The sequence below is a fragment of the Oncorhynchus mykiss genome, chromosome 5, assembly GCF_013265735.2.
Source record: "Oncorhynchus mykiss isolate Arlee chromosome 5, USDA_OmykA_1.1, whole genome shotgun sequence".
Taxonomy (NCBI): domain Eukaryota; kingdom Metazoa; phylum Chordata; class Actinopteri; order Salmoniformes; family Salmonidae; genus Oncorhynchus; species Oncorhynchus mykiss.
In genome coordinates, this window is record NC_048569.1 from 99,517,561 (window position 1) to 99,535,993 (window position 18,433).

An 18,433-nucleotide genomic window follows, 5' to 3' on the forward strand; every position below is an offset into this window, starting at 1 on the left:
TGTGTGTGTGTGTGTGTGTGTGTTTCTATTTGTGTGTGTGTGTGTGTGTGTGTGTTTGTGTGGGGGATTTGGGGTTTGAAACTAGAGCGACGGGGTTGAACTACAGAAGGCTTTGAGGAATCTAGACATGCATCAATAATCTTTAGTCTTATTCAGTTCCCTCCTGTACATTCAAACAATATTATTGATTTCACATACATACCATACTACACATACTGTAGTATGGTTTGATGGATTTATTGACAAGTCAGTTTTATGCAGGTCCTTACGTTGTTTATTTACGCAGTAGCTAGTCTAAGAATTTGACAAAAAATAAAATAAAACAGGCCACTTCCTGTAAATCACCCCCTTTAATTAGGTGTGCCAGTGCAATGATGTTGCGACACACGGGAACCTCATCCAGCATCTAGGCCTATCCCTATTCTTTATCCAGTTACAATGAACTGCCAATCCTGCTGTCTATCCATTCAGCCCGTTACTTCAGTCTACAGGTCAAGACTACAGGTCTGAGTCAGGACTGATGAGAAAGGGCTTCTATCTATTCTCATTTCCTAAAGGCTCAACGTTTACTGTGTTTACAGCTACACATACCTCTCCCTTTCCCCAGAAAATGGGATTGGCCAATCAAATACCTCTCCCTTTCCCAAAAACCTGGCCTTGAAATACCTCTCCCTTTCCCCAGAACCTGGGCTTGGCCAATCAAATACCTCTCCCTTTCCCCAAAAACCTGGGCTTGGCCAATCAAATAACTCTCCCTTTCCCCATAACCTGGGCTTGACCAATCAAATACGTCTCCCTTTCCCCAAAATCCTGGGCTTGACCAATCAAATACGTCTCCCTTTCCCCAAAAACCTGGGCTTGGCCAATCAAATACGTCTCCCTTTCCCCAAAAACCTGGACTTGGCCAATGAATTATCCCCCTCCTTATGCGCTAAAGAGGTGTGGTGCTGTGCAAGGCAGGGTGAATGTACGCTCCAGCTGCATTACTATGACAACAAGGTGTTGCCAAGCCTGTCATAAGGTAGAAAACCAACAGTGAACTTTACGCTCCACAGACATAGTGATTTGGCAGAGGGAGGCACACTGGGAGACGGCTCCCAAATAGCACCCTATTCCCTATGCAGTGACCAGAGCTCTATGCGCTCTTCACAAAAGTAGTGCACTACATAGGGAATATGGTGCCGTTTGGGACTTAAGATGGGTGATGCGCATTTTCCAAACACCAGCTAGCAGGTCAGTTGTCACTCAGTGTTCTCATCCAATCCTCCTCACTTTAACACTTACCTATTGTGTACAGAAGAAAACGAAATCCTGTTGTATTTTACACAGAGAATCGTTAGTTCTCAGTCTCTTGTGTTGTGGAGGAAATATGTCTGCATTATACGCTGTTGATGTAGGCTACATGATGATCTATAGAGACTGTTGATGTAGGCTACATGATGATCTATAGAGACTGTTGATGGAGGCTACATGATGATCTATAGAGACTGTTGATGGAGGCTACATGATGATCTATAGAGACTGTTGATGTAGGCTACATGATGATCTATAGAGACTGTTGATATAGGCTACATGATGATCTATAGAGACTGTTGATGGAGGCTACATGATGATCTATAGAGACTGTTGATGTAGGCTACATGATGATCTATAGAGACTGTTGATGGAGGCTACATGATGATCTATAGAGACTGTTGATGGAGGCTACATGATGATCTATAGAGACTGTTGATGTAGGCTACATCTATAGAGACTGTTGATGGAGGCTACATGATGATCTATAGAGAATGTTGATGGAGGCTACATGATGATCTATAGAGACTGTTGATGTAGGCTACATCTATAGAGACTGTTGATGTAGGCTACATGATGATCTATAGAGACTGTTGATGTAGGCTACATGATGATCTATAGAGACTGTTGATGGAGGCTACATGATGATCTATAGAGACTGTTGATATAGGCTACATGATGATCTATAGAGACTGTTGATGTAGGCTACATGATGATCTATAGAGACTGTTGATATAGGCTACATGATGATCTATAGAGACTGTTGATGTAGGCTACATGATGATCTATAGAGACTGTTGATATAGGCTACATCTATAGAGACTGTTGATATAGGCTACATGATGATCTATAGAGACTGTTGATATAGGCTACATGATGATCTATAGAGACTGTTGATGTAGGCTACATGATGATCTATAGAGACTGTTGATATAGGCTACATCTATAGAGACTGTTGATGTAGGCTACATGATGATCTACAGAGACTGTTGATATAGGCTACATGATGATCTATAGAGACTGTTGATATAGGCTACATGATGATCTATAGAGACTGTTGATGTAGGCTACATCTATAGAGACTGTTGATATAGGCTACATGATGATCTATAGAGACTGTTGATGTAGGCTACATGATGATCTATAGAGACTGTTGATGTAGGCTACATGATGATCTATAGAGACTGTTGATGTAGGCTAGATGCTGATCTATAGAGACTGTTGATGTAGGCTACATGATGATCTATAGAGACTGTTGATATAGGCTACATCTATAGAGACTGTTGATATAGGCTACATGATGATCTATAGAGACTGTTGATATAGGCTACATGATGATCTCTAGAGACTGTTGATGTAGGCTACATGATGATCTATAGAGACTGTTGATATAGGCTACATCTATAGAGACTGTTGATGTAGGCTACATGATGATCTATAGAGACTGTTGATGTAGGCTACATGATGATCTATAGAGACTGTTGATATAGGCTACATGATGATCTATAGAGACTGTTGATGTAGGCTACATGATGATCTATAGAGACTGTTGATGTAGGCTACATCTATAGAGACTGTTGATGTAGGCTACATGATGATCTATAGAGACTGTTGATATAGGCTACATGATGATCTATAGAGACTGTTGATATAGGCTACATCTATAGAGACTGTTGATGTAGGCTACATGATGATCTATAGAGACTGTTGATATAGGCTACATGATGATCTATAGAGACTGTTGATGGAGGCTACATGATGATCTATAGAGACTGTTGATATAGGCTACATGATGATCTATAGAGACTGTTGATATAGGCTACATGATGATCTATAGAGACTGTTGATGTAGGCTACATGATGATCTATAGAGACTGTTGATGTAGGCTACATGATGATCTATAGAGACTGTTGATGTAGGCTACATGATGATCTATAGAGACTGTTGATATAGGCTACATCTATAGAGACTGTTGATGTAGGCTACATGATGATCTATAGAGACTGTTGATGTAGGCTACATGATGATCTATAGAGACTGTTGATGTAGGCTACATGATGATCTATAGAGACTGTTGATGGAGGCTACATGATGATCTATAGAGACTGTTGATATAGGCTACATGGTGATCTATAGAGACTGTTGATGTAGGCTACATGATGATCTATAGAGACTGTTGATATAGGCTACATGATGATCTATAGAGACTGTTGATATAGGCTACATGGTGATCTATAGAGACTGTTGATGTAGGCTACATGATGATCTATGTTGATATAGGCTACATTATGATCTATAGAGACTGTTGATATAGGATACATGATGATCTATAGAGACTGTTGATGGAGGCTACATGATGATCTATAGAGACTGTTGATATAGGCTACATGATGATCTATAGAGACTGTTGATGTAGGCTACATGATGATCTATAGAGACTGTTGATGGAGGCTACATGATGATCTATAGAGACTGTTGATGTAGGCTACATGATGATCTATAGAGACTGTTGATGTAGGCTACATGATGATCTATAGAGACTGTTGATATAGGCTACATGATGATCTATAGAGACTGTTGATATAGGATACATGATGATCTATAGAGACTGTTGATATAGGCTACATGATGATCTATAGAGACTGTTGATGTAGGCTACATGATGATCTATAGAGACTGTTGATGTAGGCTACATGATGATCTATAGAGACTGTTGATGGAGGCTACATGATGATCTATAGAGACTGTTGATGTAGACTACACGGTCTAGATGTGTCTTTTACTTGAACTCAGTGAAGAATTTATTTGGGCTGCAATCTGAGGTGCAGTTGACTCTAATGAACTAATCCTCTGCAGCCGAGGTAACTCTGGGTCTTCCTTTCCTGTGGCAGCCCTCATGAGAGCCAGTTTCTTCATAGCGTTTGATGGTGTTTGCGAATGCACTTGAAGAAACTGATGGACTGTCGTTTCTCTTTGATTATTTGAGTTGTTCTTGCCATAATATGGACTTAGTCTTTTACCAAATGGGCTATCTTCTGTATACCCCCCCTACCTTGTAACAACGCAACTGATTGGCTCAAACGCATTAATAAGAAGGAAATAAATTCTGCAAATTAACTTTTAACAGGGCACACCTGTTAATTTAAATGCATTCCAGGTGACTACCTCATGAAGCTGGTTGAGAGAAGGCCAAGCGTGTACAAAGCTGTCATCAAGGCAAAGGGTGGCTACTTTGGAGAATCTCAAATATAAAATATATTTTTATTTGTTTAAAACGTTGTTTGGTTACTACATGATTCCATATGTGTCATTTAATTGTTTTTATGTCTTCACTATTATTCCACAATGTAAAAAATAGTAAAAATAAAGAAAAACCCTTGAATGAGTGGGTGTCCAAACTTTTGACTGTACTGTATATAAAGTGTAATATTAGGATGCAAACTCGTTTATACATTTCAACTCTATATCTAACATGGTACAGGTGTCATCTTTTTTAAAGTCCATAACCATGTGTGTGTGTAGGTGTTTTTTGTTTCAAAGTAGATTTGTTTAAGACTACCAATAAACACTCTGTGTGACCCTGATTTAGCCCACTGCAGTAAAAGGCCTCTGAGACTGGAGAACATGGATGTAGAGACTGTTAAGGTTGAAGTCTCTGAGACTGGAGAACATGGATGTAGAGACTGTTAAGGATTGAAGTCTCTGAGACTGGAGAACATGGATGTAGAGACTGTTAAGGATTGAAGTCTCTGAGACTGGAGAACATGGATGTAGAGACTGTTAACGATATAAGTCTCTGAGACTGGAGAACATGGATGTAGAGACTGTTAAGGATATAAGTCTCTGAGACTGGAGAACATGGATGTAGAGACGGTTAAGGATATACGTATCTGAGACTGGAGAACATGGATGTAGAGACTGTTAAGGATATAAGTCTCTGAGACTGGATAACATGGATGTAGAGACTGTTAAGGATATACATATCTGAGACTGGAGAACATGGATGTAGAGACTGTTAAGGATATAAGTCTCTGAGACTGGATAACATGGATGTAGAGACTGTTAAGGATATACATATCTGAGACTGGAGAACATGGATGTAGAGACTGTTAAGGATATAAGTCTCTGAGACTGGAGAACATGGATGTAGAGACTGTTAAGGATATGTCTCTGAGACTGGAGAACACGGATGTAGAGACTGTTAAGGATTGAAGTCTCTGAGACTGGAGAACATGGATGTAGAGACTGTTAATGATAAAAGTCTCTGAGACTGGAGAACATGGATGTAGAGACGGTTAAGGATATGTCTCTGAGACTGGAGAACACGGATGTAGAGACTGTTCAGGATATAAGTCTCTGAGACTGGAGAAATCAGTGGACAGTCTGGAATATGACATCATCAGCCTTGAACGAGATGGCAGTTTATTGACGAACATGGACGTAGGTCACAGGGCTGGTAAAATAAATTATGAACTATATAAGGTGCAAATTAGGATTTAGACATAGAAGTGGGAACCAACCAACCAGCAACCTAAATAACCTTAACCAGCACCCAGTGGTAGTAGGCTGCCAGGCACGCAACCCTTCACATCCACACACAAGCCCTCCAGGAGCAGCTAACATCATGCTCCCAGTCCAAACTACTCATGTCAATAGGCATCCCAGACGGTTCTAAATGTGAGCCATGTAAAGGCTGTTGATTTACTGCTACACGGACAAATAACAGCCGGTTTATAGTGAGAGCGTCGTCCCAAAGAGCAGCCTGATTCGACTGTTTGTCGTGCACTACTTTAGACCAGGGTCCATAGGGGTAGTGCACTACTTTAGACCAGGGCCCATAGGGGTAGTGCACTACTTTAGACCAGGGTCCATAGGGATAGTGCACTACTTCAGACCAGGGTCCATAGGGATAGTGCACTACTTTAGACCAGGGCCCATAGGGGTAGTGCACTACTTTAAATCAGGGTCCATAGGGGTAGTGCACTACTTTAGACCAGGGCCCCAATAGGGTTAGTGCACTACTTTAGACAAGGGCCCATAGGGGTAGTGCACTACTTTAGACCAGGACCCATAGGGGTAGTGCACTACTTTAGACCAGGGTAGTGCACTACTTTAGACCAGGGCCCATAGGGGTAGTGCACTACTTTAGACCAGGGTAGTGCACTACTTTAGACCAGGGCCCATAGGGGTAGTGCACTACTTTAGACCAGGGCCCCATAGGGTTAGTGCACTACTTTAGACAAGGGCCCATAGGGGTAGTGCACTACTTTAGACCAGGACCCATAGGGGTAGTGCACTACTTTAGACCAGGGTAGTGCACTACTTTAGACCAGGGCCCATAGGGGTAGTGCACTACTTTAGACCAGGGTAGTGCACTACTTTAGACGAGGACCCATAGGGGTAGTGCACTACTTTAGACCAGGGCCCCATAGGGGTAGTGCACTACTTTAGACAAGGGCCCATAGGGGTAGTGCACTACTTTAGACCAGGACCCATAGGGGTAGTGCACTACTTTAGACCAGGGTAGTGCACTACTTTAGACGAGGACCCATAGGGGTAGTGCACTACTTTAGACCAGGGCCCCATAGGGTTAGTGCACTACTTTAGACCAGGGTCCATAGGGTTGGGGTCAAAAGTACTGCCCTATACAGGGAGTAGGGTGAAAATCGGGATGCATCTCAGGTTCTTGATTGCAGTGGGGGGGGGGGGGGGGGCATGCAGTGTGGTCAGGGAGGATATAGAATAGCAAGTACCATTCACTTTAAAGATTCAAATATATATATATATATATATATATATATATATATATATATATATATATATATATACTGCTCAAAAAAATAAAGGGAACACTAAAATAACACATCCTAGATCTGAATGAATGAAATATTCTTATTAAATACTTTTTTCTTTACATAGTTGAATGTGCTGACAACAAAATCACACAAAAATTATCATTGGAAATCAAATTGATCAACCCATGGAGGTCTGGATTTGCCCTCCTACGGCCTCCACCACATCTCCTGATGTACTGGCCTGTCTCCTGGTAGCGCCTCCATGCTCTGGACACTACGCTGACAGACACAGCAAACCTTCTTGCCACAGCTCGCATTGATGTGCCATCCTGGATGAGCTGCACTACCTGAGCCACTTGTGTGGGTTGTAGACTCTGTCTCATGCTACCACTAGAGTGAAAGCACCGCCAGCATTCAAAAGTGACCAAAACATCAGCCAGGAAGCATAGGAACTTAGAAGTGGTCTGTGGTTATCACCTGCAGAACCACTCCTTTATTGGGGGTGTCTTGCTTATTGCCTATAATTTCCACCTGTTGTCTATTCCATTTGCACAACAGCATGTGAAATTTATTGTCAAGTGTTGCTTCCTAAGTGGACAGTTTGATTTCACAGAAGTGTGATTGACTTGGAGTTACATTGTGTTGTTTAAGTGTTCCCTTTATTTTTTTGAGCAGTGTGTATATATATATATATATATATATATATATATATATATATATATATATATATATATATATGTTCTCACTATTTTCACTATTGGGCCCTGTGTAGACAGATAGACAGGCTGGGCCCTGTGTAGACAGATAGACAGGCTGGGCCCTGTGTAGACAGATAGACAGGCTGGGCCCTGTGTAGACAGATAGACAGGCCGGGCCCTGTGTAGACAGATAGACAGGCCGGGCCCTGTGTAGACAGATAGAGTTGGGTCTGCGGTTAGCTAGCCTGTTGTTGGGGGTTTAGAAAGGAGTTTATCCCCGTGACTGATGTCTTGTTACTTAGAGAGTTATTTATTCTTTCTGCCCTGAGGGGAAGGCTGTTCAGCATGCACCTACAGACAGATAGACAGGCTGGTCCCCTTCAGCCCCCCACCTATAGACAGACAAACAAGACAGGCCTGGCCCCTCCAGCCCCCCACCTAAAGACAGACAGGCAGACAGACAGGCTGGGGCCCCTCCACGGCACATCAGCAGCCCAGACTGAAGACTGGGTACTAGGCCAGAGTTCAGAGGTCACCACTAAACAGAGCTGGAACTATTGTCTCGTACTAGGTCTGCCACATCCACCGATGAATATGCAATCAAAACAAACAGACCAGCCGATCTGGGGTCTTCTCCTGTGTCATCATTAATCACACCTTTAAAGACCTCAAGCTCTTCACCCTCTCGTCTGTCAGCCCTCCTCTCCCTCCTCCCTTTCATCCCTCATCCACCCCCCCTCTCCCTCTCCCTCTCATCAGTCATCTCCCCCCTCCTCCTCTCTCTCTCATCCGTCAACCAGGCTGGAAGAGGGACACGACTGCTCAACAATAGACTGCTGGAAGAGGTCTCCTGCTCTCCGATGCATGTTTTTACTGTGGCCATTTTGGGTCTCAAACCAGGAAGTGGAATGGTAAAAAAATAACAAATAAACCATACTACCTTGATGAGAAGAAGGTTTCCTCACGTCTTATAATACACAGACACCGAGAGGACAGAACATTAGGAACACCTGCTCTTCCCACGACATAGACTAACTGTTTTTATTTTTTCTCAACGCAATAGTTTCTCGTGTGTATCAAGAATGTTCCACCACCCAGAGGATCCACAGCCAACTTGACACAACTGTGGGAAGCATTGGAGTCGACATGGGGGCCGGCATCCCTGTGGAACGCTTTCGACACCTTGTAGGGTCCGTGACCCGACGAACAGAAGCTGTTCTGAGAGCAAAAGAAGGAGGAGGGGATGCAACTCGATATTAGAACAGTGTTTCGTAATGTTTTGTGCACTCAGTGTAAATGGATGGTATAGTTTTCCAACTTTCACAAACAAATGTAATGTGGTTCTTCAAATCAAATCACATTTTATTTTTCACATGCACCGAATACAACACGTGAATTGACTACTTTACAAGCCCTTAACCAACCATGCAGTTCAAGGAATGGAGTTAAGAAAATATTTACGAAATAAACTCAAAAATGATATAACAATAACGAGGCTATATACAGGAGGTACCGGTACCGAGTCAATGTGGAGGGTACAGGTTAGTCGAGGTAATTTGTACATGTAGGGGTAAAGTGACCACGCATCAATAACAAACATTAAGTAGCAGCAGTGTAAAAACAAAGGGGGGGGGGGGGGGGTCAACGTAAATGGTCCAGGTGGCCATTTTATTATTTGTTCAGCAGTCTTATGGCTTGGGGGTAGAAGCTGGTAAGAAGCCCTTTGGACCTATACTTGGCGCTCCGGTACCGCTTGCCGTGCGGTAGCAGAGAGAACAGTCTTTGACTTTGGTGACTGGAGTCTTTGACAATTTCTTGGGCCTTCCACTGACACCGCCTAGTATAGAGATCCTGGATGGCAGGAAACTTGGCTCCAGTGATGTATTGGGCCGTACGCACTACCCTCTGTAGCGCATTAGGTAAGATGCCGAGCAGTTGCCATACCAGGCGGCGATGCAACCGGTTAGGATGCTCTCGATGGTGCAGCTGTAGAACTTTTTGAGTATCTGGGGACCCATGCCAAATCTTTTCAGTCTCCTGAGGGGGAATAGGTTTTGTTGTGCCCTCTTCACAACTGTCTTGGTATGTTTGGACCCTGAAAGATTGTTGGTGATGTGGAAAACGATGAACTTGAAACTCTCAACCCGCTCCTCTACAGCCCCGCCGATGGGGGCCTGTTCGGCCCTCCTTTTCCCGTAGTCCACGATCAGCTCCTTTTGTCTTGCTCACATTGAGGGAGAGGTTGTTTTCCTGACACTGCCAGTGACCTCTGACCTCTTCCCTATAGGCTTTTTCTTTGTTGTCGGATATCAGACACTGTTGTGTCGTCAACAAACTTAATGAAGGTGTTGGAGTCGTGCTTGGCCACGCAGTCGTGGGTGAACAGGGAATACAGGAGGGGACTAAGCACACACCCCTGAGGGGCCCCAGTATAAAGACTCTGCATCAAAAAGGGGAAATGAGGTGTTGCCTACTCTTATCACCTGGGGGCGGCCTGTCAGGCAGTCCAGGATCCAGTTGCAGAGGGAGGTGTTTAGTCCCAGGGTCCTTAGCTTAGTGATGAGCTTTGTGGGCACTACGGTGTTGAACGCTGAGCTGTCGTCAATGAACAGCATTCTCACACAGGTGTTCCTTTTGTCCATGTGGGAAAGGGCAGTGTGGAGTGTGATTGAGATTGCGTCATCTGTGGACCTGTTGGGGTAGTGTGCCAATTGGAGTGGGTTCAGGGTATCTGTTGGTGTGATGCTGTTGGTGTGAGCCATGACCGGTCTTTCAAAGCACTTCATGGCTACCGACGTGAGTGCTACGGGGCGGTAATCATTTAGGAAGGTTGCCTTCGCTTTCTTGGGCACAGAGACTATGGTGGTCTGCTTGAAAATGGAGGTATTACATACTTGGTCAGGGAGAGATTGAAAATATTAGTGAAGACACTTGCCTGTTGATCCGTGCTTTGAGTACAAGTCCAGGTAATCCATCTGGCCCCGCGGCTTTGTGAATGTTGACCTGTTTAAAGGTCTTTCTCACATCGGCTACGGAGAGCGCGATCACACAGTCGTCAGGAACAGCTTGCGCTCTCATGCATTTTTCAGTATTCCTTGCCTCGAAGCGAGCATAAAAGGTATTTAGCTCGTCTGGTCGGCTCGCGTCACTGGGTCTCCCTTTGTAGTCGATAGTAGTTTTCAAGCCCTGCCACATCCGATGAACGTCAGAACTGGTGTAGTAGGAGTCAATCCTATTCCTGTATTGATGCTTTGAATGTTTGATGTTTCATCTGAGGGCGTAGCAGAATTTCATGTGCATTGACATTTAGAGAAAGCTTTTTATCCATTCACCTTTCAAGGTTATTGTTTGTTTATCAGTCAGAATCTGACAAAATCTTAGAGGTACCTTTAGCTATATTAGAGTGAGTTTTCTGTTTTCTCCAGCCAAAGCCCTCATACAGCTATAGTAATGCTTCTCAATACACATGAGGTAGAGGCTGTGTTTGTAAACTGTCTCAAAAGGTTTAAGGTTAAAGGTCAGGCTGTGAGTTTAAACCAACAGCTTACCATACTGCTCCCCTTACATCTCACCTGTCTGTCTACGGGTAAACACTTGAACCACCTTTAAATAGAACAGAACACTGTTTAAACGATACCAGATGTTCCATTTAATTATCATACATTATATCCAACATTTTAAGTTCAATTTAAGTGTGAAACGTGTCGGTTATTTTATTGACCTTTTCAACACTCAGAACAGGCTTCTTGGAAAAGCAACATTCCAGTTGGAGGAGAGGATTTGAATACTGCGTGACTCTCCGTAGACTTTTAGCTGTCATATTTTTTATTTAATTACATTTTTCATTACATTTTTAAACATACAATCTACCTGCAGTGAAGCCCCTCAACATGCACATTATGTTCAGTCGTCTAGCAGACGCTCCCCATCCAGAGAGACCCACGGGAGCAACAAGGGTCAAGCACCCTTCCCCAAGGGCACATCGACAGATCTCCCACCAAGTCAAATCAGGGACCCGAACCAGCGACCTCTCGATCACCTGCCCAAGCTCCCGACGGCCAGGCCACCAACCATCCAGGATCCCCCACCAGTTCACCAAAGTCCTGCCCCTCAACCATCCGAGACCCCTCTACAGCACTCTAGACTCTACCTTCACTCTAGACTCTACCTTCACTCTAGACTCTACCTTCAGTCTAGACTCTGCTTTCAGTCTAGACTCTGCCTTCAGTCTAGACTCTGCCTTCAGTCTAGACTCTGCCTTCACTCTAGACTCTGCCTTCACTCTAGACTCTGCCTTCACTCTAGACTCTGCCTTCACTCTAGACTATGCCTTCACTCTAGACTCTGCCTTCACTCTAGACTCTACCTTCACTCTAGACTCTGCCTTCACTCTAGACTCTGCCTTCACTCTAGACTCTGCCTTCAGTCTAGACTCTGCCTTCAGTCTAGACTCTACCTTCAGTCTAGACTCTGCCTTCACTCTAGACTCTACCTTCACTCTAGACTCTGCCTTCACTCTAGACTCTGCCTTCACTCTAGACTCTACCTTCACTCTAGACTCTGCCTTCACTCTAGACTCTACCTTCAGTCTAGACTCTGCCTTCAGTCTAGACTCTGCCTTCAGTCTAGACTCTGCCTTGCGCTCTGCTCTTGTAATCTGTGGTGACATTGTTGCCATTCATACGCCACACCTATAAATATCAGACCAGACCGGGCTGGCAGCTGAACGTCCAGACACAACTGTTTCAACGTCTGTTTGCGCCTACAGACACCCTAGTCGGAGAACCATCCCTGACCCAGCAACATACTCCCTATCCCTGGTCTGGTTCGACAATCCAACTATCTCTGACCCAGCAACAGACCTCCTATCCCTGGTCGAGTCAACCAAACCAAGTGTCTCTGACCCAGCAACTGAGAGTCTTTCTGAGACGTCTACTTTCTTTCTCCTCTATCTGGAAATATTATAAATTGTACATAAACGGTTGGCTACGATGGTGAAGAGCAATGATGCCAAAACAGAGTGTTTCCATAGATTATTACTCTCTTGTGGATAGCACAATGTTTCATGTGAACACTGAGCCAGTCACTAGAGAGGTGAAACCGTACATCCATAATGTCAAAAGTGCCAAGGGCCACAACGCCAAGTGATTTAGTTGAACCTTTTATTTAACTAGGCAAGTCAGTTAAGAACAAATTCTTATTTTCAATGACACTCTAGGAACAGCTGGTTAACTGCCTTCTTCAGGGGCAGAACAACAGATTTTTACCTTGTCAGAGCTCAGGGATTCGATCTCGGTTACTGGCCCAATGCTCTAACCACTAAGCTACCCTGCCACCCAATAGATGGTTGCCTTAGATTAATACTCCCATGTGGATAGCCCAGGGTTTCATGCTTACAACGGTCCATTACGATGTCCGTTATGTGAAGTTCAAGTGCTCCGGGTCTTTTGACAGTTACGTGGCTAAATGCTACTCTAACACACCACTCACAGCACACCAGTTGTTAGCTAGCTACTTACCGATGAAAGGGGAGCTCAGGGCAGTACCCCACAGCTGTGGAGTATGGACAATTCATTTTAAACTGTTCTCTTTTTTTCTTGTTTCAACTCTTCAATGCTGTCGGTAGATCACATAAACACATGTATTAGTGATCGCACATGGACTAGTTGAATAAATAGAATAAATGAATCCAGGGACTGGGGTTTAAAGTACCGGGAGGGTCAAGTGCACAGCAGTGAAGAACGTCTGGAGGATGTTCAGATTTTTTTGTATTTTTTTCTTTGGCTCATCAGCGAAGAGGCGGGGCTTGTGCCAGCTCACTGACCAATCCCCAGAAGCAGCTGGACAGGGGTATCACTCTCCCTCAGTTTCTAGGATATATATATCAAGCAAAACACCCCTCCTCACCCCCTCCCTCCCCCGTGCCTTAGTCTGACATTTACACCAGATTCCCTGGAAGTTTAGTAGACAGACATGTCTGTTGCATCACACTGCCCACTATCCAGCCCACTATACTGCCCACTGCAAACCCACTGGCATCAGTCTGTCCACTATACAGCCCACTATCCTGCCCACTATACAGCCCACTATACTGCCCACTATACAGCCCACTATACTGCCCACTATACTGCCCACTATACTGCCCACAATACAGCCCACTATACTGCCCACTATACAGCCCACTATACTGCCCACTATACAGCCCACTATACTGCCCACTATACTGCCCACTATACTGCCCACTATACTGCCCACTATACTGCCCACTGCAAACCCACTGGCATCAGTCTGCCCACTATACAGCCCACTGGCATCAGTCTGCCCACTATACAGCCCACTGGCATCAGTCTGCCCACTATACAGCCCACTGGGATCAGTCTGCCCACTATAAAGCCCACTATACTGCCCACTATACTGCCCACTACACAGCCCACTATACTGCCCACTATACTGCCCACTGCAAACCCACTGCCATCAGTCTGCCCACTATACAGCCCACTGGCATCAGTCAGCCCACTATACAGCCCACTGGCATCAGTCTGCCCACTATACAGCCCACTGGCATCAGTATGCCCACTATACAGCCCACTGGCATCAGTCTGCCCACTATACAGCCCACTATACTGCCCACTATACTGCCCACTGCAAACCCACTGGCATCAGTCTGCCCACTATACAGCCCCCTGCAAACCCACTGGCATCAGTCTGCCCACTATACTGCCCCCTGCAAACCCACTGGCATCAGTCTGCCCACTATACAGCCCACTGGCATCAGTCTGCCCACTATACAGCCCACTGGCATCAGTCTGCCCACTACATAGCCCACTGGCATCAGTCTGCCCACTATACAGCCCACTGGCATCAGTCTGCCCACTATACAGCCCACTTGCATCAGTCTGCCCACTACACAGCCCACTGGCATCAGTCTGCCTACTATACTGCCCCCTGCAAACCCACTGGCATCAGTCTGCCCACTATACAGCCCACTGGCATCAGTCTGACCACTATACAGCCCACTATACTGCCCACTATACAGCCCACTATACTGCCCACTATACTGCCCACTATACTGCCCACAATACAGCCCACTATACTGCCCACTATACAGCCCACTATACTGCCCACTATACAGCCCACTATACTGCCCACTATACTGCCCACTATACTGCCCACTATACTGCCCACTATACTGCCCACTGCAAACCCACTGGCATCAGTCTGCCCACTATACAGCCCACTGGCATCAGTCTGCCCACTATACAGCCCACTGGCATCAGTCTGCCCACTATACAGCCCACTGGGATCAGTCTGCCCACTATACAGCCCACTATACTGCCCACTATACTGCCCACTACACAGCCCACTATACTGCCCACTATACTGCCCACTGCAAACCCACTGCCATCAGTCTGCCCACTATACAGCCCACTGGCATCAGTCAGCCCACTATACAGCCCACTGGCATCAGTCTGCCCACTATACAGCCCACTGGCATCAGTATGCCCACTATACAGCCCACTGGCATCAGTCTGCCCACTATACAGCCCACTATACTGCCCACTATACTGCCCACTGCAAACCCACTGGCATCAGTCTGCCCACTATACAGCCCCCTGCAAACCCACTGGCATCAGTCTGCCCACTATACTGCCCCCTGCAAACCCACTGGCATCAGTCTGCCCACTATACAGCCCACTGGCATCAGTCTGCCCACTATACAGCCCACTGGCATCAGTCTGCCCACTACATAGCCCACTGGCATCAGTCTGCCCACTATACAGCCCACTGGCATCAGTCTGCCCACTATACAGCCCACTTGCATCAGTCTGCCCACTACACAGCCCACTGGCATCAGTCTGCCTACTATACTGCCCCCTGCAAACCCACTGGCATCAGTCTGCCCACTATACAGCCCACTGGCATCAGTCTGACCACTATACAGCCCACTGGCATCAGTCTGCCCACTACACAGCCCACTGGCATCAGTCTGCCCACTATACAGCCCACTGGCATCAGTCTGCCCACTATACAGCCCACTGGCATCAGTCTTCCCACTATACAGCCCACTGGCATCAGTCTGCCCACTATACTGCCCTAGGCAAACCCACTGGCATCAGTCTGCCCACTATACAGCCCACTGGCATCAGTCTGCCCACTACACAGCCCACTGGCATCAGTCTGCCCACTATACAGCCCACTGCCATCAGTCTGCCCACTATACAGCCCACTGGCATCAGTCTGCCCACTATACTGCCCACTATACTGCCCACTGCAAACCCACTGGCATCAGTCTGCCCACTATACAGCCCACTGGCATCAGTCTGCCCACTATACAGCCCACTGGCATCAGTATGCCCACTATACTGCCCCCTGCAAACCCACTGGCATCAGTCTGCCCACTATACAGCCCACTGGCATCAGTCTGCCCACTATACAGCCCACTGACATCAGTCTGCCCACTACACAGCCCACTGGCATCAGTCTGCCCACTATACAGCCCACTGGCATCAGTCTGCCCACTTTACTGCCCACTGCAAACCCACTGGCATCAGTCTGCCCACTATACAGCCCACTGGCATCAGTCTGCCCACTATACAGCCCACTGGCATCAGCCTGCCCACTATACAGCCCACTGGCATCAGTCTGCCCACTATACATTCCACTGGTATCAGCCTAGCTAGCATAGAGATGCCATGAACATACCACTGGCATCAGCCTGGCTAGCGCAGAGATGCCACAAGCATTTCGCTACACCCGCATTAACATCTGCTAAACACGTGTATGTGACCAATACAATTTGATTTGAACATGCCACTGGCATCAGCTAGAATAGCAAGTGAATATAAGTTGTTGATGTCTGTTGTTGTCTGTTGTTCTAAGCAGCCTGACCTGATGAACCCGGCAGAGAGGACCATAGAAACAAAGAGAGGCCAGACAGACTGACAGATTAGAAGCTTTTCCACTAGTCTAGTCTAACAAAAACACATCTCTTTCAGTTTAACAACAAAACACCAACCACACACACACACACACGCTCTCTCTCACCCATATCGTAAGTAGCTGTTAACCAAGAGATGGTTTTAGGAGATGAATGAAGAGTGAATCAGCCGTCTAAAATATAGGGCAGGGTCACAGCGATGTTGGGTATCCAGGGAACACAAGCCAACGGTGGTTAACAGAGAGATGAGATGGACTGTTGTCCCTCCGATAAAGGCAGCCCTGCTCCTTCCAGGGACGGACTGGGACCAGAAATCAGCTGGGCCAGTTTGGTTTATTTAAGGCCCCCACACTGGCCCATTATTTTCTTCTGACTCCCTTTATTAGGAAAGTGATGATAGTTCTGCAAAAAAAAAAAACTTAAGACAGGCCCACTAAGCTAAAGACGGACCAGCCCATCTGGCATTTGCCAGAATTCCCTTCCAACCCACAATGCACCAGGCAGAGAGAGCTGCTTATGACATCAGGGTATGCCAACCTAGTGTGGTGAACTAAAACTGTCGCCATGAACTGATACGCAAAATGACACCGGGTTCAAAACTTAGAGTTTTTCAATTAACATTATTATACAAAATTCCTGCAACCAATAGAATGTTATATACTGTATACAACCATCCCAGCTCAGCAGATTTTGCTGCGAAGAAACAAATTGCAACATTTACCTGGAGCTAACTTCTGGGTCATTTGAAAATTCATAGTCAATCGATAAATAATATGATAATGATCTTAGCAAAAAATGTTTATCTTTAATTTACAATTTGTAGAACCTATGAGAATAGAAAGGTTCAGAACTATTGTGAAACAGTTGAAAAAAGATATGGCAAATAGAAAACTGGATGGTGTTCAGCGATAGATGGGAAGGGCAGAGTGGAGCTGAACGGTGGGACCAATTATAACAACATAACTAATGTATAACATGCTGTGTGCGTAAAATATATACAGGTTCAGATCTGTTGTGAAATAGCACAGTTGAAAAATATATGGCAAATAGAAAACAAAGTGGATGGTCTTCAGAGATGGGAGGGGTTGATGGATGGGACTAAAAACAAACAAAAGAATGTACATTTACTATCTGTAAAATGTATGTAGTATGTATGAGCTGGAAGTAGAAGTATTGTTGTCTATAATAATAAAATATTTAATTAGTTAACTCGGATTAGGGGAGGGGCTGTAAGGTTAGGAGAAAAAAAAGGCTGTATCAATTGTGACTTTAATTCTACTGAGAAGGAAAATGAAATAAGAGAAAAATGTCAGATCCAGTTCCAACTCCCAGTACTAGATCCCTCCAGTTCCAACCCCCAACCCCCCAGTACTAGATCCCTCCAGTTACAACCCCCAACCCCCCAGTACTAGATCCCTCAAGTTCCAACCCCCAGTACTAGATCCCTCCAGTTACAACCCCCAACCCCCAGTACTAGATCCCTCCAGTTCCAAACCCCAACCCCCCAGTACTAGATCCCTCCAGTTCCAAACCCCCAGCACTAGATCCCTCCTGTTCCAAACCCCCAGCAGTAGATCCCTCCAGTTCCAACACTCCAGCACTAGATCCCTCGAGTTCCATCCCCAAACCCCCCAGCACTAGATCCCTCCAGTTCCAACCCCCAGTACTAGATCCCTCCAGTTCCAAACCCCAACCCCCCAGTACTAGA

At 45.5% G+C, this 18,433-nt stretch overlaps 1 protein-coding gene across 4 annotated transcripts in view; it reads right to left on the reverse strand.

The window, feature by feature from the left end:
- Positions 1-13,516, reverse strand: part of LOC110490603 (tumor protein 63) — a 129,184-nt gene extending 115,668 nt beyond the window's left edge. For all 4 annotated transcript variants that reach the window (XM_036979012.1, XM_036979010.1, XM_036979009.1 and 1 more), the window contains exon 1: positions 13,307-13,516. In XM_036979012.1, coding sequence (XP_036834907.1) covers positions 13,307-13,362 — 56 coding nt within the window. In that variant the 5' untranslated portion in view covers positions 13,363-13,516. The remainder of the gene's footprint in view (positions 1-13,306) is intronic.
- Between the last annotated feature and the right edge of the window lie 4,917 nt (positions 13,517-18,433).